Below are 17,434 nucleotides of genomic sequence, written 5' to 3'. Positions count from 1 at the left end.
GCTCAGAGCCTGCTTGGCCATGAACATAATCAGCTCCTTTCTGGCTGCCTGCGGAGTGGTGATCTATATTGTCAACATTGCCATGACGCCAGAATGCATCTCCATGTCTACACACTGTGAGCAGGTCGGATATCTCTACGTAAGTCAAAAACAACCCACAGAGATTTTCATTTCTACAGTGGCTCCCAGCACCAATCAAGTAGGTTTGAAGCATGTCATTTACAAACAGCAGCAGCCACTTTGGGTACAGCAAGCTCCCACATACAGCGATGTGGTCAGTGACCCAGATCGCCCGGTTTCCATTATACTGTTCATTCAGGCAGGAATATTGGCCAGAACAAAGAGGAGAAAGTCCGTCCCACACCCCGCTTCCCATACTGGTCTCAGAATCATTTCCATCCCTCATCTAACTGAATCCTCTTGTTCCAGTGTAACAGGCTGGAGAAGGGGCTGAATGGGCCTCCTCCTGTTCCAGTGTAACAGGCTGGAGAAGGGGCTGAATGGGCCTCTTCCTGTTCCAGTGTAACAGGCTGGAGAAGGGGCTGAATGGGCCTCCTCCTTTTCCAGTGTAACAGGCTGGAGAAGGGGCTGAATGGGCCTCCTCCTGTTCCAGTGTAACAGGCTGGAGAAGGGGCTGAATGGGCCTCCTCCTGTTCCCGTGTAACAGGCTGGAGAAGGGGCTGAATGGGCCTCCTCCTGTTCCCGTGTAACAGGCTGGAGAAGGGGCTGAATGGGCCTCCTCCTGTTCCAGTGTAACAGGCTGGAGAAGGGGCTGAATGGGCCTCCTCCTGTTCCAGTGTAACAGGCTGGAGAAGGGGCTGAATGGGCCTCCTCCTGTTCCAGTGTAACAGGCTGGAGAAGGGGCTGAATGGGCCTCCTCCTGTTCCAGTGTAACAGGCTGGAGAAGGGGCTGAATGGGCCTCCTCCTGTTCCAGTGTAACAGGCTGGAGAAGGGGCTGAATGGGCCTCCTCCTGTTCCCGTGTAACTGGCTGGAGAAGGGGCTGAATGGGCCTCCTCCTGTTCCTGTGTAACAGGCTGGAGAAGGGGCTGAATGGGCCTCCTCCTGTTCCTGTGTAACAGGCTGGAGAAGGGGCTGAATGGGCCTCCTCCTGTTCCAGTGTAACAGGCTGGAGAAGGGGCTGAATGGGCCTCCTCCTGTTCCCGTGTAACAGGCTGGAGAAGGGGCTGAATGGGCCTCCTCCTGTTCCAGTGTAACAGGCTGGAGAAGGGTCTGAATGGGCCTCCTCCTGTTCCACTGTAACAGGCTGGAGAAGGGGCTGAATGGGCCTCCTCCTGTTCCAGTGCAACAGGCTGGAGACGGGGCTGAATGGGCCTCCTCCTGTTCCTGTGTAACAGGCTGGAGAAGGGGCTGAATGGGCCTCCTCCTGTTCCAGTGTAACAGGCTGGAGAAGGGGCTGAATGGGCCCCCTCCTGTTTCCGTGTAACAGGCTGGAGAAGGAGCTGAATGGGCCTCCTCCTGTTCCAGTGTAACAGGCTGGAGAAGGGGCTGAATGGGCCTCCTCCTGTTCCAGTGTAACAGGCTGGAGAAGGGGCTGAATGGGCCTCCTCCTGTTCCAGTGTAACAGGCTGGAGAAGGGGCTGAATGGGCCCCCTCCTGTTTCCGTGTAACAGGCTGGAGAAGGAGCTGAATGGGCCTCCTCCTGTTCCAGTGTAACAGGCTGGAGAAGGGGCTGAATGGGCCTCCTCCTGTTCCAGTGTAACAGGCTGGAGAAGGGGCTGAATGGGCCTCCTCCTGTTCCAGTGTAACAGGCCGGAGAAGGGGCTGAATGGGCCTCCTCCTGTTCCCTGTGTAACAGGCTGGAGAAGGGGCTGAATGGGCCTCCTCCTGTTCCTGTGTAACAGGCTGGAGAAGGGGCTGAATGGGCCTCCTCCTGTTCCAGTGTAACAGGCTGGAGAAGGGTCTGAATGGGCCTCCTCCTGTTCCAGTGTAACAGGCTGGAGAAGGGGCTGAATGGGCCTCCTCCTGTTCCAGTGTAACAGGCTGGAGAAGGGGCTGAATGGGCCTCCTCCTGTTCCTGTGTAACAGGCTGGAGAAGGGGCTGAATGGGCCTCCTCTTGTTCCAGTGTAACAGGCTGGAGAAGGGTCTGAATGGGCCTCCTCCTGTTCCTGTGTAACAGGCTGGAGAAGGGTCTGAATGGGCCTCCTCCTGTTCCTGTGATTCCGTTTCTGGGACATGACTGAGCTGACAGTTGATATCCTATTGATAGTGTGCTGTAACATCCCTCTTTCTCACTCTCTCTCTCTTCCAGTCCACCATTTACTATACCCTTGTGGTTCTTCTGATCTTCACCATCCTGGAGTTTACTGTCTCCATCGTGATTTCAGCTTTTGTGTGCAAGTCGACACGCTGTTGTCATGCGTACAGCAGCATGGTGAGTTCAGAGCCACACAGAAACCGGCCGCGACCGTCATTTATTTGTCAAGTATAACATACAATATCATCCAACAGTGCGTCAGAGCAGCATACATCAGACACATACCGAGCTACACAGGGAGATATTAGGGAGAGGTGACCAAACGCTGGGTCAAACAGGGAGGTTTGAAGGAGAATCTTAAAGGAGGAGAGAGAGAGACGGAGAGGTTTAGGAAGGGAATTCCAGAGCTTAGGGCCCAGGCAGCTGAAGGCACGGCCGCCAATGGTGGAGAGATTAAAATAGGGGGATGCGGAGGGTTTTAGGGGCTGGAGGAGGTTACAGAGATAGGGAGGGTTGTAGGGGCGGCAGGAGGTTACAGAGATAGGGAGGGTTATATGGACTGGAGGAGGTTACAGAGATAGGGAGGGTTGTACGGGCTGGAGGAGGTTAGAGATAGGGAGGGTTGTAGGGGTTGGAGGAGGTTTCAGAGATAGGGAGGGTTGTAGGGGCTGGAGGAGGTTACAGAGATAGGGAGGGTTGTAGGGGCTGGAGGAGGTTAGAGATAGGGAGAGTTGTTGGGGTGGGAAGCGGTTACAGAGATAGGGAGGGTTGTCGGGGCTGGAGGAGATGACAGTGATAGGGAGGGTTGTAGGGGCTGGAGGAGGTTACAGAGATAGGGAAGGTTGTAGGGAATGGAGGAGGTTAGAGATAGGGAGGGTTGTCGGGGCTGGAGGAGGTTACAGAGATAGGGAGGGTTGTAGGGGCTGGAAGAGGTTACAGAGATAGGGAGGGTTGTAGGGACTGGAGGAGGTTACAGAGATAGGGAGAGTTGTAGGGGCTGGAGGAGGTTACAGAGATAGGGAGAGTTGTAGGGGCTGGAGGAGGTTACAGAGATAGGGAGGGTTATAGGGACTGGAGGAGGTTACAGAGATAGGGAGAGTTGTAGGGGCTGGAGGAGGTTACAGAGATAGGGAGGGTTGTAGGGGCGGCAGGAGGTTACAGAGATAGGGAGGGTTGTAGGGGCTGGAAGAGGTTACAGAGATAGGGAGGGTTGTAGGGGTTGGAGGAGGTTACAGAGATTCGGGTGGTTGTAGTGGCTGGAGGAGGTTACAGAGATGGGGAGGGTTGTGGGGACTGTAGGAGGTTAGAGATAGGGAGGGTTGTAGGGGTTGGAGGAGGTTACAGAGATAGGGAAGGTTGTAGGGAATGGAGGAGGTTAGAGATAGGGAGGGTTGTAGGGGCTGGAGGAGGTTACAGAGATAGGGAGGGTTGTAGGGGCTGGAAGAGGTTACAGAGATAGGGAGGGTTGTAGGGGCTGGAGGAGGTTACAGTGATAGGGAGGGTTGTAGGGACTGGAGGAGGTTACAGAGATAGGGAGGGTTGTAGGGGCTGGAGGAGGTTACAGAGATAGGGAGTGTTGTAGGGGCTGGAGGAGGTTTCAGAGATAGGGATGGTTGTAGGGGCTGGAGGAGATTACAGAGATATGGAGGGTTATAGGGGCTGGAGGAGGTTACAGAGATAGGGAGGCTTGTCGGGGCTGGAGGAGGTTACAGAGATAGGGAAGGTTGTACGGACTGGAGGAGGTTAGAGATGGGGAGGGTTGTAGGTGTTGGAGGAGGTTACAGAGATAGGGAGGGTTGTAGGGGCTGGAGGAGGTTACAGAGATAAGGAGGGTTGTGGGGACTGGAGGAGGTTAGAGATAGGGAGAGTTGTAGGGGTTGGAGGAGGTTACAGAGATGGGCAGGGTTGCCGGGGCTGGAGGAGGTTAGAGATAGGGAGAGTTGTAGGGGCTGGAGGAGGTTACAGAGATGGGCAGGGTTGTAGGGGCTGGAGAAGGTTACAGAGATAGGGAGGGTTGTAGGGGCTGGAGGAGGTTACAGAGACAGGGAGGGTTGTAGGGACTGGAGGAGGTTAGAGATAGCGAGAGTTGTAGGGGTTGGAGGAGTTTAGAGAGATAGGGAGGGTTGTCCGGGCTTGAGGAGGTTACAGAGATGGGCAGGGTTGTTGGGGCTGGAGGAGGTTACAGAGATAGGGAGGGTTGTAGGGGTTGGAGGAGGTTACAGAGATTGGGGTGGTTGTTGTGGCTGGAGGAGGTTACAGAGATGGGCAGGGTTGTTGGGGCTGGAGGAGGTTACAGAGATAGGGAGGGTTGTAGGGGTTGGAGGAGGTTACAGAGATTGGGGTGGTTGTAGTGGCTGGAGGAGGTTACAGAGATGGGCAGGGTTGTAGGGGCTGGAGGAGGTTACAGAGATAGGGCGGGTTGTGGGGACTGTAGGAGGTTAGAGATAGGGAGGGTTGTAGGGGTTGGAGGAGGTTACAGAGATAGGGAGGGTTGTAGGGACTGGAGGAGGTTAGAGATAGGGAGGGTTGTAGGGGTTGGAGGAGGTTACAGAGATAGGGAGGGTTGTAGGGACTGGAGGAGGTTACAGAGCTAGGAAGGGTTGTAGAGGCTGGAGGAGGTTACAGAGATAGGGAGGGTTGTAGGGGCTGGAGGAGGTTACTGAGATAGGGAGGGTTGTAGGGGCTGGAGGAGGTTACAGAGATAGGGAGGGTTGTAGGGGCTGGAGGAGGTTACAGAGATAGGGAGGGTTGGAGGGGCTGGAGGAGGTTACAGAGATAGGGAGGGTTGTAGGGGCTGGAGGAGACTACAGAGATATGGAGGGTTATAGGGGCTGGAGGAGGTTAGAGATAGGGAGGGTTGTAGGTGTTGGAGGAGGTTACAGAGATAGGGAGGGTTGTCGGGGCTGGAGGAGGTTACAGAGATAAGGAGGGTTGTAGGGACTGGAGGAGGTTAGAGATAGGGAGAGTTGTAGGGGTTGGAGGAGGTTACAGAGATGGGCAGGGTTGTAGGGGCTGGAGAAGGTTACAGAGATAGGGAGGGTTGTGGGGGCTGGAGGAGGTTACAGAGACAGGGAGGGTTGTAGGGACTGGAGGAGGTTAGAGATAGCGAGAGTTGTAGGGGTTGGAGGAGTTTAGAGAGATAGGGAGGGTTGTCGGGGCTTGAGGAGGTTACAGAGATGGGCAGGGTTGTTGGGGCTGGAGGAGGTTACAGAGATAGGGAGGGTTGTAGGGGTTGGAGGAGGTTACAGAGATTGGGGTGGTTGTAGTGGCTGGAGGAGGTTACAGAGATGGGCAGGGTTGTAGGGGCTGGAGGAGGTTACAGAGATAGGGAGGGTTGTGGGGACTGTAGGAGGTTAGAGATAGGGAGGGTTGTAGGGGTTGGAGGAGGTTACAGAGATAGGGAGGGTTGTAGGGACTGGAGGAGGTTAGAGATAGGGAGGGTTGTAGGGGTTGGAGGAGGTTACAGAGATAGGGAGGGTTGTAGGGACTGGAGGAGGTTACAGAGATAGGGAGGGTTGTAGAGGCTGGAGGAGGTTACAGAGATAGGGAGGGTTGTAGGGGCTGGAGGAGGTGACTGAGATAGGGAGGGTTGTAGGGGCTGGAGGAGGTTACAGAGATAGGGAGGGTTGTAGGGGCTGGAGGGGGTTACAGAGATAGGGAGGTTTGTAGGGGCTGGAGGAGGTTACAGAGATAGGGAGGGTTGTAGGGGCTGGAGGAGGTTACAGTGATAGGGAGGGTTGTAGGGACTGGAGGAGGTTAGAGATAGGGCAGGTTGTAGGGGTTGGAGGCGGTTACAGAGATAGGGAGGGTTGCAGGGGTTGGAGGAGGTTTCAGAGATAGGGAGTGTTGTCGGGGCTGGAGGAGGTTACAGAGATAGGGAGGGTTGTAGGTGCTGGAGGAGGTTACAGAGATTGGGAGGGTTGTAGGGGCTGGAGGAGGTTACAGAGATAGGGAGGGTTTTAGGGGCTGGAGGAGATTACAGAGATAGGGAGGGTTGTCGGGGTTGGAGGAGGTTACAGAGATAGGGAGGGTTGTAGTGGTTGGAGGAGGTTACCGAGATAGGGAGGGTTGTAGGGGCTGCAGGAGGTTACAGAGATAGGGAGGGTTGTAGGGGCTGGAGGAGGTCACAGAGATGGGCAGGGTTGTAGGGGCTGGAGGAGGTTACAGAGATAGGGAGGGTTGTAGTGGCTGGAGGAGGTTACAGAGATAGGGAGGGTTGTAGGGACTGGAGGAGGTTAGAGATAGGGAGAGTTGTTGGGGTTGGAGGAGTTTAGAGAGATAGGGAGGGTTGTTGGGGCTTGAGGAGGTTACAGAGATGGGCAGGGCTGTCGGGGCTGGAGGAGGTTACTGAGATAGGGAGGGTTGTAGGTACTGGAGGAGGTTAGAAATAGGGAGAGTTGTAGGGAATGGAGGAAGTTACAGAGATAGGGAGGGCTGGAGGAGGTTACAGAGATGGGGAAGATTGTAGGGGCTGGAGGAGGTTACAGAGATTTGCAGGGTTGTCGGGGCTGGAGGAGGTTACAGAGATAGGGAGGGTTGTAGGGGCTGGAGGAGGTTACAGAGATAGGGAGGGTTGTAGGGGCTGCAGGAGGTTACAGAGATAGGGAGGGTTGTAGGGGCTGGAGGAGGTTACAGAGATAGGGATGGTTGTAGGGGCTGCAGGAGGTTACAGAGATAGGGAGGGTTGTCGGGGCTGGAGGAGGTTACAGAGATGGGCAGGGTTGTAGGGGCTGGAGGAGGTTACAGAGATAGGGAGGGTTGTAGGGGGTGGAGGAGGTTACAGAGATAGGGAGGGTTGTAGGGGCTGCAGGAGGTTACAGTGATAGGGAGTGTTGTAGGGGCTGGGGGAGGTTACAGAGATAGGGAGGGTTGTCGGGGCTGGAGGAGGTGACAGAGATAGGGAGGGCTGTAGGGGCTGGAGGAGGTTACAGAGATTGGGAGGGTTGTAGGGGCTGGAGGAGGTTACAGAGATAGGGAGGGTTGTAGGGACTGGAGGAGGTTAGAGATAGGGAGGGTTGTCGGGGCTGGAGGAGGTTACAGAGATAGGGAGGGTTGTAGGGGCTGGAGAAGATTACAGAGATAGGGAGGGTTGTCGGGCTGGAGGAGGTTACAGAGATAGCGAGGGTTGTAGTGGTTGGAGGAGGTTACCGAGATAGGGAGGGTTGTCGGGGCTGGAGGAGGTCACAGAGATAGGGAGGGTTGTAGGGACTGGAGGAGGTTAGAGATAGGGAGAGTTGTAGGGGTTGGAGGAGGTTACAGAGATAGGGAGGGTTGTAGTGATTGGAGGAGGTTACAGAGATAGGGAGGGTTGTAGTGATTGGAGGAGGTTACCGAGATAGGGAGGGTTGTAGGGGCTGGAGGAGGTCACAGAGATAGGGTGGGTTGTAGGGACTGGAGGAGGTTAGAGATAGGGAGAGTTGTCGGGGTTGGAGGAGGTTACAGAGATAGGGAGGGTTGTAGTGATTGGAGGAGGTTACAGAGATAGGGAGGGTTGTAGGGGCTGGAGGAGGTCACAGAGATAGGGCGGGTTGTAGGGGCTGGTGGAGGTTACAGTGATAGGGAGGGTTGTAGTGACTGGAGGAGGTTACAGAGAAAGGGTGGGTTGTAGGGGCTGAAGGAGGTTACAGAGATAGGGAGGGTTGTAGGGGCTCGAGGAGGTTACAGTGATAGGGAGGGTTGTAGGGACTGGAGGAGGTTAGAGATAGGGCGGGATGTGTAGGGGTTGGAGGCGGTTACAGAGATAGGGAGGGTTGCAGGGGTTGGAGGAGTTTTCAGAGACAGGGATGGTTGTAGGGGCTGGAGGAGGTTACAGAGATAGGGAGGGTTGTAGGGACTGGAGGAGGTTAGAGATGGGGAGGGTTGTAGTGGGTGGAGGAGGTTACAGAGATAGGGAGGGTTGTAAGGGCTGGAGGAGGTTACAGAGATAGGGAGGGTTGTAGGGGCTGGAGGAGGTTACAGAGATAGGGAGGGTTGTAGGGACTGGAGGAGGTTACAGAGATAGGGAGGGTTGTAGGGGCTGGAGGAGGTTACAGAGATAGGGAGGGTTGTAGGGGCTGGAGGAGGTTACAGAGATAGGGAGGGTTGTAGGGACTGGAGGAGGTTACAGAGATAGGGAGGGTTGTAGGGGCTGGAGGAGGTTACAGAGATAGGGAGGGTTGTAGGGGCTGGAGGAGGTTACAGAGATAGGGAGGGTTGTAGGGGCTGGAGGAGGTTACAGAGATAGGGAGGGTTGTAGGGACTGGAGGAGGTTACAGAGATAGGGAGGGTTGTAGGGGCTGGAGGAGGTTACAGAGATAGGGAGGGTTGTAGGGGCTGGAGGAGGTTACAGAGATAGGGAGGGTTGTAGGGGCTGGAGGAGGTTACAGAGATAGGGAGGGTTGTAGGGACTGGAGGAGGTTACAGAGATAGGGAGGGTTGTAGGGGCTGGAGGAGGTTACAGAGATAGGGAGGGTTGTAGGGGCTGGAGGAGGTTACAGAGATAGGGAGGGTTGTAGGGACTGGAGGAGGTTAGAGATGGGGAGGGTTGTAGGGGTTGGAGGAGGTTACAGAGATTGGGGTGGTTGTTGTGGCTGGAGGATCTTACAGAGATAGGGAGGGTTGTTGGGGTTGGAGGAGGTTACTGAGATAGGGAGGGTTGTAGGGGCTGGAGGAGGTTACAGAGATAGGGAGGGTTGTAGGGGCTGGAGGAGGTTACAGAGATAGGGAGGGTTGTAGGGGCTGGAGCAGGTTACAGTGATAGGGAGGGTTGTAGGTGCTGGAGGAGGTTACAGAGATAGGGAGGGTTGTAGGGGCTGGAGGAGATTACAGAGATAGGGAGGGTTTTCGGGGCTGGAGGAGGTTACAGAGATAGGGAGGGTTGTAGGGGTTGGAGGAGGTTACAGTGATAGGGAGGGTTGTAGGGACTGGAGGAGGTTAGAGATAGGGCGGGATGTGTAGGGGTTGGAGGCGGTTACAGAGATAGGGAGGGTTGCAGGGGTTGGAGGAGTTTTCAGAGACAGGGATGGTTGTAGGGGCTGGAGGAGGTTACAGAGATAGGGAGGGTTGTAGGGACTGGAGGAGGTTAGAGATGGGGAGGGTTGTAGTGGGTGGAGGAGGTTACAGAGATAGGGAGGGTTGTAAGGGCTGGAGGAGGTTACAGAGATAGGGTGGGTTGTAGGGGCTGGAGGAGGTTACAGAGATAGGGAGGGTTGTAGGGACTGGAGGAGGTTACAGAGATAGGGAGGGTTGTAGGGGCTGGAGGAGGTTACAGAGATAGGGAGGGTTGTAGGGGCTGGAGGATGTTACAGAGATAGGGAGGGTTGTAGGGACTGGAGGAGGTTACAGAGATAGGGAGGGTTGTAGGGGCTGGAGGAGGTTACAGAGATAGGGAGGGTTGTAGGGGCTGGAGGAGGTTACAGAGATAGGGAGGGTTGTAGGGGCTGGAGGAGGTTACAGAGATAGGGAGGGTTGTAGGGACTGGAGGAGGTTACAGAGATAGGGAGGGTTGTAGGGGCTGGAGGAGGTTACAGAGATAGGGAGGGTTGTAGGGGCTGGAGGAGGTTACAGAGATAGGGAGGGTTGTAGGGGCTGGAGGAGGTTACAGAGATAGGGAGGGTTGTAGGGACTGGAGGAGGTTACAGAGATAGGGAGGGTTGTAGGGGCTGGAGGAGGTTACAGAGATAGGGAGGGTTGTAGGGGCTGGAGGAGGTTACAGAGATAGGGAGGGTTGTAGGGACTGGAGGAGGTTAGAGATGGGGAGGGTTGTAGGGGTTGGAGGAGGTTACAGAGATTGGGGTGGTTGTTGTGGCTGGAGGATCTTACAGAGATAGGGAGGGTTGTTGGGGTTGGAGGAGGTTACTGAGATAGGGAGGGTTGTAGGGGCTGGAGGAGGTTACAGAGATAGGGAGGGTTGTAGGGGCTGGAGGAGGTTACAGAGATAGGGAGGGTTGTAGGGGCTGGAGCAGGTTACAGTGATAGGGAGGGTTGTAGGTGCTGGAGGAGGTTACAGAGATAGGGAGGGTTGTAGGGGCTGGAGGAGATTACAGAGATAGGGAGGGTTTTCGGGGCTGGAGGAGGTTACAGAGATAGGGAGGGTTGTAGGGGTTGGAGGAGGTTACAGAGATAGGGAGGGTTGTAGTGGTTGGAGGAGGTTACCGAGATAGGGAGGGTTGTAGTGGCTGGAGGAGGTTACAGAGATAGGGAGGGTTGTAGCGACTGGAGGAGGTTAGAGATAGGGAGAGTTGTAGGGGTTGCAGGAGGTTACAGAGATAGGGAGGGTTGTAGGGACTGGTGGAGTTTAGACATAGGGAGAGTTGTAGGGGTTGGAATAAATTACAGAGACGGGGAGGATTGTCGGGGCTGGAGGAGGTTACAGCGATAGGGAGGGTTGGAGGGGTTGGAGGAGGTTACAGAGATGGGCAGGGTTGTAGGGGCTGGAGGAGGTTACAGAGATAGGGAGGGTTGTAGGGGCTGGAGGAGGTTACAGAGATGGGCAGGGTTGTAGGGGCTGGAGAAGGTGACAGAGATGGGCAGGGTTGTAGGGGCTGGAGGAGGTTACAGAGATAGGGAGGGTTGTAGGGACTGGAGGAGGTTAGAGATAGGGAGAGTTGTTGGGGTTGGAGGAGTTTAGAGAGATAGGGAGGGCTGTTGGGGCTTGAGGAGGTTACAGAGATGGGCAGGGCTGTAGGGGCTGGAGGAGGTTACAGAGATAGGGAGGGTTGTAGGTACTGGAGAAGGTTAGAGATAGGGAGAGTTGTAGGGGTTGGAGGCAGTTACAGAGAGAGGGAGGGCTGGAGGAGGTTACAGAGATGGGGAGGATTGTAGGGGCTGGAGGAGGTTAGAGATAGGGAGAGTTGTCGGGGTTGGAGGAGGTTACAGAGATAGGGAGGGTTGTAGTGATTGGAGGAGGTTACAGAGATAGGGAGGGTTGTAGGGGCTGGAGGAGGTCACAGAGATAGGGCGGGTTGTAGGGGCTGGTGGAGGTTACAGTGATAGGGAGGGTTGTAGTGACTGGAGGAGGTTACAGAGAAAGGGTGGGTTGTAGGGGCTGAAGGAGGTTACAGAGATAGGGAGGGTTGTAGGGGCTCGAGGAGGTTACAGTGATAGGGAGGGTTGTAGGGACTGGAGGAGGTTAGAGATAGGGCGGGATGTGTAGGGGTTGGAGGCGGTTACAGAGATAGGGAGGGTTGCAGGGGTTGGAGGAGTTTTCAGAGACAGGGATGGTTGTAGGGGCTGGAGGAGGTTACAGAGATAGGGAGGGTTGTAGGGACTGGAGGAGGTTAGAGATGGGGAGGGTTGTAGTGGGTGGAGGAGGTTACAGAGATAGGGAGGGTTGTAGGGGCTGGAGGAGGTTACAGAGATAGGGAGGGTTGTAGGGGCTGGAGGAGGTTACAGAGATAGGGAGGGTTGTAGGGACTGGAGGAGGTTACAGAGATAGGGAGGGTTGTAGGGGCTGGAGGAGGTTACAGAGATAGGGAGGGTTGTAGGGGCTGGAGGAGGTTACAGAGATAGGGAGGGTTGTAGGGACTGGAGGAGGTTACAGAGATAGGGAGGGTTGTAGGGGCTGGAGGAGGTTACAGAGATAGGGAGGGTTGTAGGGGCTGGAGGAGGTTACAGAGATAGGGAGGGTTGTAGGGGCTGGAGGAGGTTACAGAGATAGGGAGGGTTGTAGGGACTGGAGGAGGTTACAGAGATAGGGAGGGTTGTAGGGGCTGGAGGAGGTTACAGAGATAGGGAGGGTTGTAGGGGCTGGAGGAGGTTACAGAGATAGGGAGGGTTGTAGGGGCTGGAGGAGGTTACAGAGATAGGGAGGGTTGTAGGGACTGGAGGAGGTTACAGAGATAGGGAGGGTTGTAGGGGCTGGAGGAGGTTACAGAGATAGGGAGGGTTGTAGGGGCTGGAGGAGGTTACAGAGATAGGGAGGGTTGTAGGGACTGGAGGAGGTTAGAGATGGGGAGGGTTGTAGGGGTTGGAGGAGGTTACAGAGATTGGGGTGGTTGTTGTGGCTGGAGGATCTTACAGAGATAGGGAGGGTTGTTGGGGTTGGAGGAGGTTACTGAGATAGGGAGGGTTGTAGGGGCTGGAGGAGGTTACAGAGATAGGGAGGGTTGTAGGGGCTGGAGGAGGTTACAGAGATAGGGAGGGTTGTAGGGGCTGGAGCAGGTTACAGTGATAGGGAGGGTTGTAGGTGCTGGAGGAGGTTACAGAGATAGGGAGGGTTGTAGGGGCTGGAGGAGATTACAGAGATAGGGAGGGTTTTCGGGGCTGGAGGAGGTTACAGAGATAGGGAGGGTTGTAGGGGTTGGAGGAGGTTACAGAGATAGGGAGGGTTGTAGTGGTTGGAGGAGGTTACCGAGATAGGGAGGGTTGTAGTGGCTGGAGGAGGTTACAGAGATAGGGAGGGTTGTAGCGACTGGAGGAGGTTAGAGATAGGGAGAGTTGTAGGGGTTGCAGGAGGTTACAGAGATAGGGAGGGTTGTAGGGACTGGTGGAGTTTAGAGATAGGGAGAGTTGTAGGGGTTGGAATAAATTACAGAGACGGGGAGGATTGTCGGGGCTGGAGGAGGTTACAGCGATAGGGAGGGTTGGAGGGGTTGGAGGAGGTTACAGAGATGGGCAGGGTTGTAGGGGCTGGAGGAGGTTACAGAGATAGGGAGGGTTGTAGGGGCTGGAGGAGGTTACAGAGATGGGCAGGGTTGTAGGGGCTGGAGGAGGTGACAGAGATGGGCAGGGTTGTAGGGGCTGGAGGAGGTTACAGAGATAGGGAGGGTTGTAGGGACTGGAGGAGGTTAGAGATAGGGAGAGTTGTTGGGGTTGGAGGAGTTTAGAGAGATAGGGAGGGCTGTTGGGGCTTGAGGAGGTTACAGAGATGGGCAGGGCTGTAGGGGCTGGAGGAGGTTACAGAGATAGGGAGGGTTGTAGGTACTGGAGAAGGTTAGAGATAGGGAGAGTTGTAGGGGTTGGAGGCAGTTACAGAGAGAGGGAGGGCTGGAGGAGGTTACAGAGATGGGGAGGATTGTAGGGGCTGGAGGAGGTTACAGATATTTGCAGGGTTGTAGGGGCTGGAGGAGGTTACAGAGATAGGGAGGGTTGTAGGGGCTGGAGGAGGTTACAGAGATAGGGAGGGTTGTAGGGGCTGCAGGAGGTTACAGAGATAGGGAGGGCTGTAGGGGCTGGAGGAGGTTACAGAGATTGGGAGGGTTGTAGGGGCTGGAGGAGGTTACAGAGATTTGCAGGGTTGTAGAGGCTGGAGGAGGTTATAGAGATAGGGAGGGTTGTAGGTACTGGAGGAGGTTACAGAGATAGGGAGAGTTGTAGGGGTTGTAGGAAGTTACAGAGATAGGGAGGGCTGGAGGAGTTTACAGAGATGGGGAGGATTGTAGGGGCTGGAGGAGGTTACAGAGATTTGCAGGGTTGTAGGGGCTGGAGGAGGTTACAGAGATAGGGAGGGTTGTAGGGGCTGCAGGAGGTTAAAGAGATAGGGAGGGCTGTAGTGGTTGGAGGAGGTTACCGAGATAGGGAGGGTTGTTGGGGCTGGAGGAGGTCACAGAGATAGGGAGGGTTGTAGGGGTTGGAGGAGATTACAGAGAGGGGCAGGGTTGTAGGGGCTGGAGGAGGTTACAGAGATAGGGAGGGTTGTAGGGGCTGGAGGAGGTTACAGAGATGGGCAGGGTTGTAGGGGCTGGAGGAGGTTACAGAGATAGGGAGGGTTGTAGGGGCTGGAGGAGGTTCCAGAGATAGGGAGGGTTGTAGGGGCTGGAGAAGATTACAGAGATAGGGAGGGTTGTCGGGCTGGAGGAGGTTACAGAGATAGGGAGGGTTGTAGTGGTTGGAGGAGGTTACCGAGATAGGGAGGGTTGTAGGGACTGGAGGAGCTTAGAGATAGGGAGAGTTGTAGGGACTGGAGGAGGTTAGAGAGATAGGGAGAGTTGTAGGGGTTGGAATAAGTTACAGAGACGGGGAGGATTGTCGGGGCTGGAGGAGGTTACAGAGATAGGGAGGGTTGTAGGGGTTGGAGGAGATTACAGAGAGGGGCAGGGTTGTAGGGGCTGGAGGAGGTTAAAGAGATAGGGAGGGTTGTAGGGGCTGGAGGAGGTTACAGAGATAGGGAGGGTTGTAATGGCTGGAGGATGTTACAGAGATAGGGAGGGTTGTAGGGACTGGAGGAGGTTAGAGATAGGGAGAGTTGTTGGGGTTGGAGGAGTTTAGAGAGATAGGGAGGGTTGTCGGGGCTGGAGGAGGTTACAGAGATAGGGAGGGTTGTAGGTACTGGAGGAGGTTAGAGATAGGGAGAGTTGTAGGGGTTGGTGGAAGTTACAGAGATAGGGAGGGTTGTCGGGGCTGGAGGAGGTTACAGAGATGGGGAGGATTGTAGGGGCTGGAGGAGGTTACAGAGATCGGGAGGGTTGTAATGGCTGGAGGATGTTACAGAGATAGGGAGGGTTGTAGGGGCTGGAGGAGGTTACAGAGATAGGGAGGGTTGTAGGTACTGGAGGAGGTTAGAGATAGGGAGAGTTGTAGGGGCTGGAGGAGGTTACAGAGATGGGGAGGATTGTAGGGGCTGGAGGAGGTTACAGAGATTTGCAGGGTTGTAGGGGCTGGAGATGTCAACTCCTCCGGCAGGGAGTCCACCCGCCACAGACCAACCAGGAGTCCGGAACATTTCTCCCAATTGATCCTCGCGGAGGACGCGGCAGAAAAGGTCTGCTGGCAGTCGCGCATCCTCCGCAAGTCAACGGGATCTGTGATTGCGAGGAGCACGTCGCCGGCGTAAGCCGAGAGGACGACCCGCATGGCCGGCTCGCGCAGAGCCAATCCCGTCTACCTCCTGCGAAGCAGGCACAGGAAGGGCTCCACGCAGATGGTATACAATTGGCCGGACATGGGGCACCCCTGACGCACTCCTCTCCCAAATCGAAGGGGCGCCGTCAAGGACCCGTTAACTTTGACTAGACACTCTGCGGCAGCGTACAAAAGTCGGACCTGGGCCAGAAAATGCGGCCCGAGTCCGAAAGCTCGCAGAGTCCCGAAAAGGTAATCGTGATCCACCCTGTCAAACGCCTTCTCCTGATCGAAGGAGAGAAAGGCGACCGACTGACCAGTCCTCTGGGAAAGATGGATCAGGTCCCAGACCAGGTGGATGTTGTCCTGGATGGACCGGCCCGGGACCGTGTAGGACTGGTCGGGGTGGATCATGTGGGCCAGCACGGAGCCCAGGCGGGTAGACATAGCCCGGGCAAAGATCTTATAATCCGTGCTGAGGAGGGAGACCGGACGCCAGTTTTTAAGCAGGCAGAGATCGCCCCTCTTCGGCAGCAGGACGATGACCGCCCTGCGCCACGAGAGGGGCATCTCCCCGGTTGCCTGGCTTTCCCCCAGGACCCGCGCGTAATCGTCCCCCAGGACGTCCCAGAATGCCCTGAGGAACTCCACGGTCAACCCATCCAGCCCTGGGGATTTGCCCCTCGAGAGCTGGTGGAGGGCGCCAGTCAGCTCCGCCAACGTGAGCGGAGCTTCCAATCCTTCGGCGCCCTCCGGGCTGACCTGCGGCAGGTCCTCCCACAAAACTCTGCGCGCATCCTCGCTGGACGGATCCGGAGAGAACAACGCACTGTAATAAGTACGGACCAGGAGGCCCATTCCCTCCGGATCTGTGATGGAGGATCCGTCGTCAGCCAGCAGCTCGACGAGCTGCTTACGGACCCCCCGCCATTTTTCCAGCAAGTAGAAGAAGGGTGAGGCGCGGTCCAAATCTTCCAGGATCTGGATCCGCGACCTCACGTACGGGCCTCGGGACCCGATGAGCTGCAGGTCCCTCAGCGCGCCCTTCTTCTCTTTATACGCCTGCCACAGGGCCGGGTCCACGATGGCATGACCGAGGCGGGACTCCAAGTCGAGCACCTCCCTCTCAAGGCGCCCGATCTCGGCTTCCCGCCTCTTGGTCGACCCCTTCGCGTACTCCTGACAGAAGACGCGTATGTGAGTCTTGCCCACATCCCACCATAGCCTCAAGGAGGGGAAGCCCCCCTGCTTCCTTCTCCAGTCGGCCCAGAATCGACAGAACGAGTCCCGAAATCGCTCGTCCTCCAGCAGCCGGTTGTTAAAGTGCCAGTACGCGGACCCCACCCGCGTGCGGAGCGGAGTGAACTCCGCCCACACCAGGCGGTGGTCCGAGCACGGCACCAGCCGCATGGAGGCCGCAGAGACGCGGGAGACGTACGCCTGCAAAAAATAGAGGCGGTCGACCTCCTCCTCCAGACCTCCACGTGAAGGCGCTGGAGTCGGGATGGAGATTCCGCCAGACGTCCACCAAGTTAAGGGAGCTGATCAGTCCCCTCAACTTCTCCACCGACGCTTGGCCGCGCTGCGGACCGGAGGGATCCCCCACCTCGAGGGTGCAGTTAAAACCCCCCGCGAGGATGATGCACTCGCTGTGATCGATGGAGCTCAAGAGAGCGGACACTTCTTCAAAAAGCGCGCTTGCAACGGGCCTGGGCGCGTACACGTTCACAAAGTGGAGCGGCACGCTACCCAGGCGAACGGCGAGGTGGAGCAAGCGGCCCGGCACTAGCTCCTTGACCCCTCAAGATCTCCGGCTGAAAAGTCGGGGCCAACAAGATAGCCACCCCACTAGAAATAGGGGTGAGGTGACTCATGTAGACCCCACCCTGCCACTCCAGGAGCCAGGTGGCTTCGTCTCCCGGAACGGTGTGGGTTTCCTGCAGAAAGCTCACCGCGTATCTCCCTTCCCTGAGGACTGAGAGATTGTGAAATCTGCGGTGAGACCCCCTGCTGCCGTTGATGTTGAGGCTGGCTATGGTTATCTTCATGTCAAAGGTAATTAAAACCCGTCACCAACACCTCGAGACAACCTCGGCCATTGCCATTACGCAGGCCTCTATAGACATATTGGGGTGGGGGTAGCTCTTTACCCCATGGCTTGAAGTAATTAATTTAAAAGGTGACGGGGTCACACGGGCGGCCACAGAGGAGACAGCCGCATAGGTATGAGAAGGCCCCACCACCGGTGATGATGGGCTTGCCATGGGTTCAAGAGCCAAACCCACCACCAAATTCCAGGCAAACAAAGAGAAAAAACAAACAAACGTTCCCAAGAAAAACGAACTAGTCGGTTTGGGGAGAGGCTGAGGGTAAACAGGAAAGGGGAAAGACAGGCTGCAAGCGATGACTATGCTTTTTTCCCTTAAGGGTGGTACTCTGAGCACTCGAAACACTCCT

General features: G+C 56.0%; 1 protein-coding gene across 1 annotated transcript in view; it reads left to right on the top strand.

The window, feature by feature from the left end:
- Positions 1-17,434, top strand: part of LOC137385071 (membrane-spanning 4-domains subfamily A member 15-like) — a 151,974-nt gene that overhangs the window by 123,497 nt on the left and 11,043 nt on the right. The window contains exons 5-6 of the mRNA XM_068059811.1: positions 2-139; positions 2,273-2,395. Coding sequence (XP_067915912.1) covers positions 2-139; positions 2,273-2,395 — 261 coding nt within the window. The remainder of the gene's footprint in view (position 1; positions 140-2,272; positions 2,396-17,434) is intronic.

This window comes from Heterodontus francisci, chromosome 28, assembly GCF_036365525.1.
Source record: "Heterodontus francisci isolate sHetFra1 chromosome 28, sHetFra1.hap1, whole genome shotgun sequence".
Classification (NCBI taxonomy): Eukaryota; Metazoa; Chordata; class Chondrichthyes; order Heterodontiformes; family Heterodontidae; genus Heterodontus; species Heterodontus francisci.
Note: the sequence above shows the minus strand (reverse complement) of the source record. Positions and strands in the feature narration are given on the sequence as shown.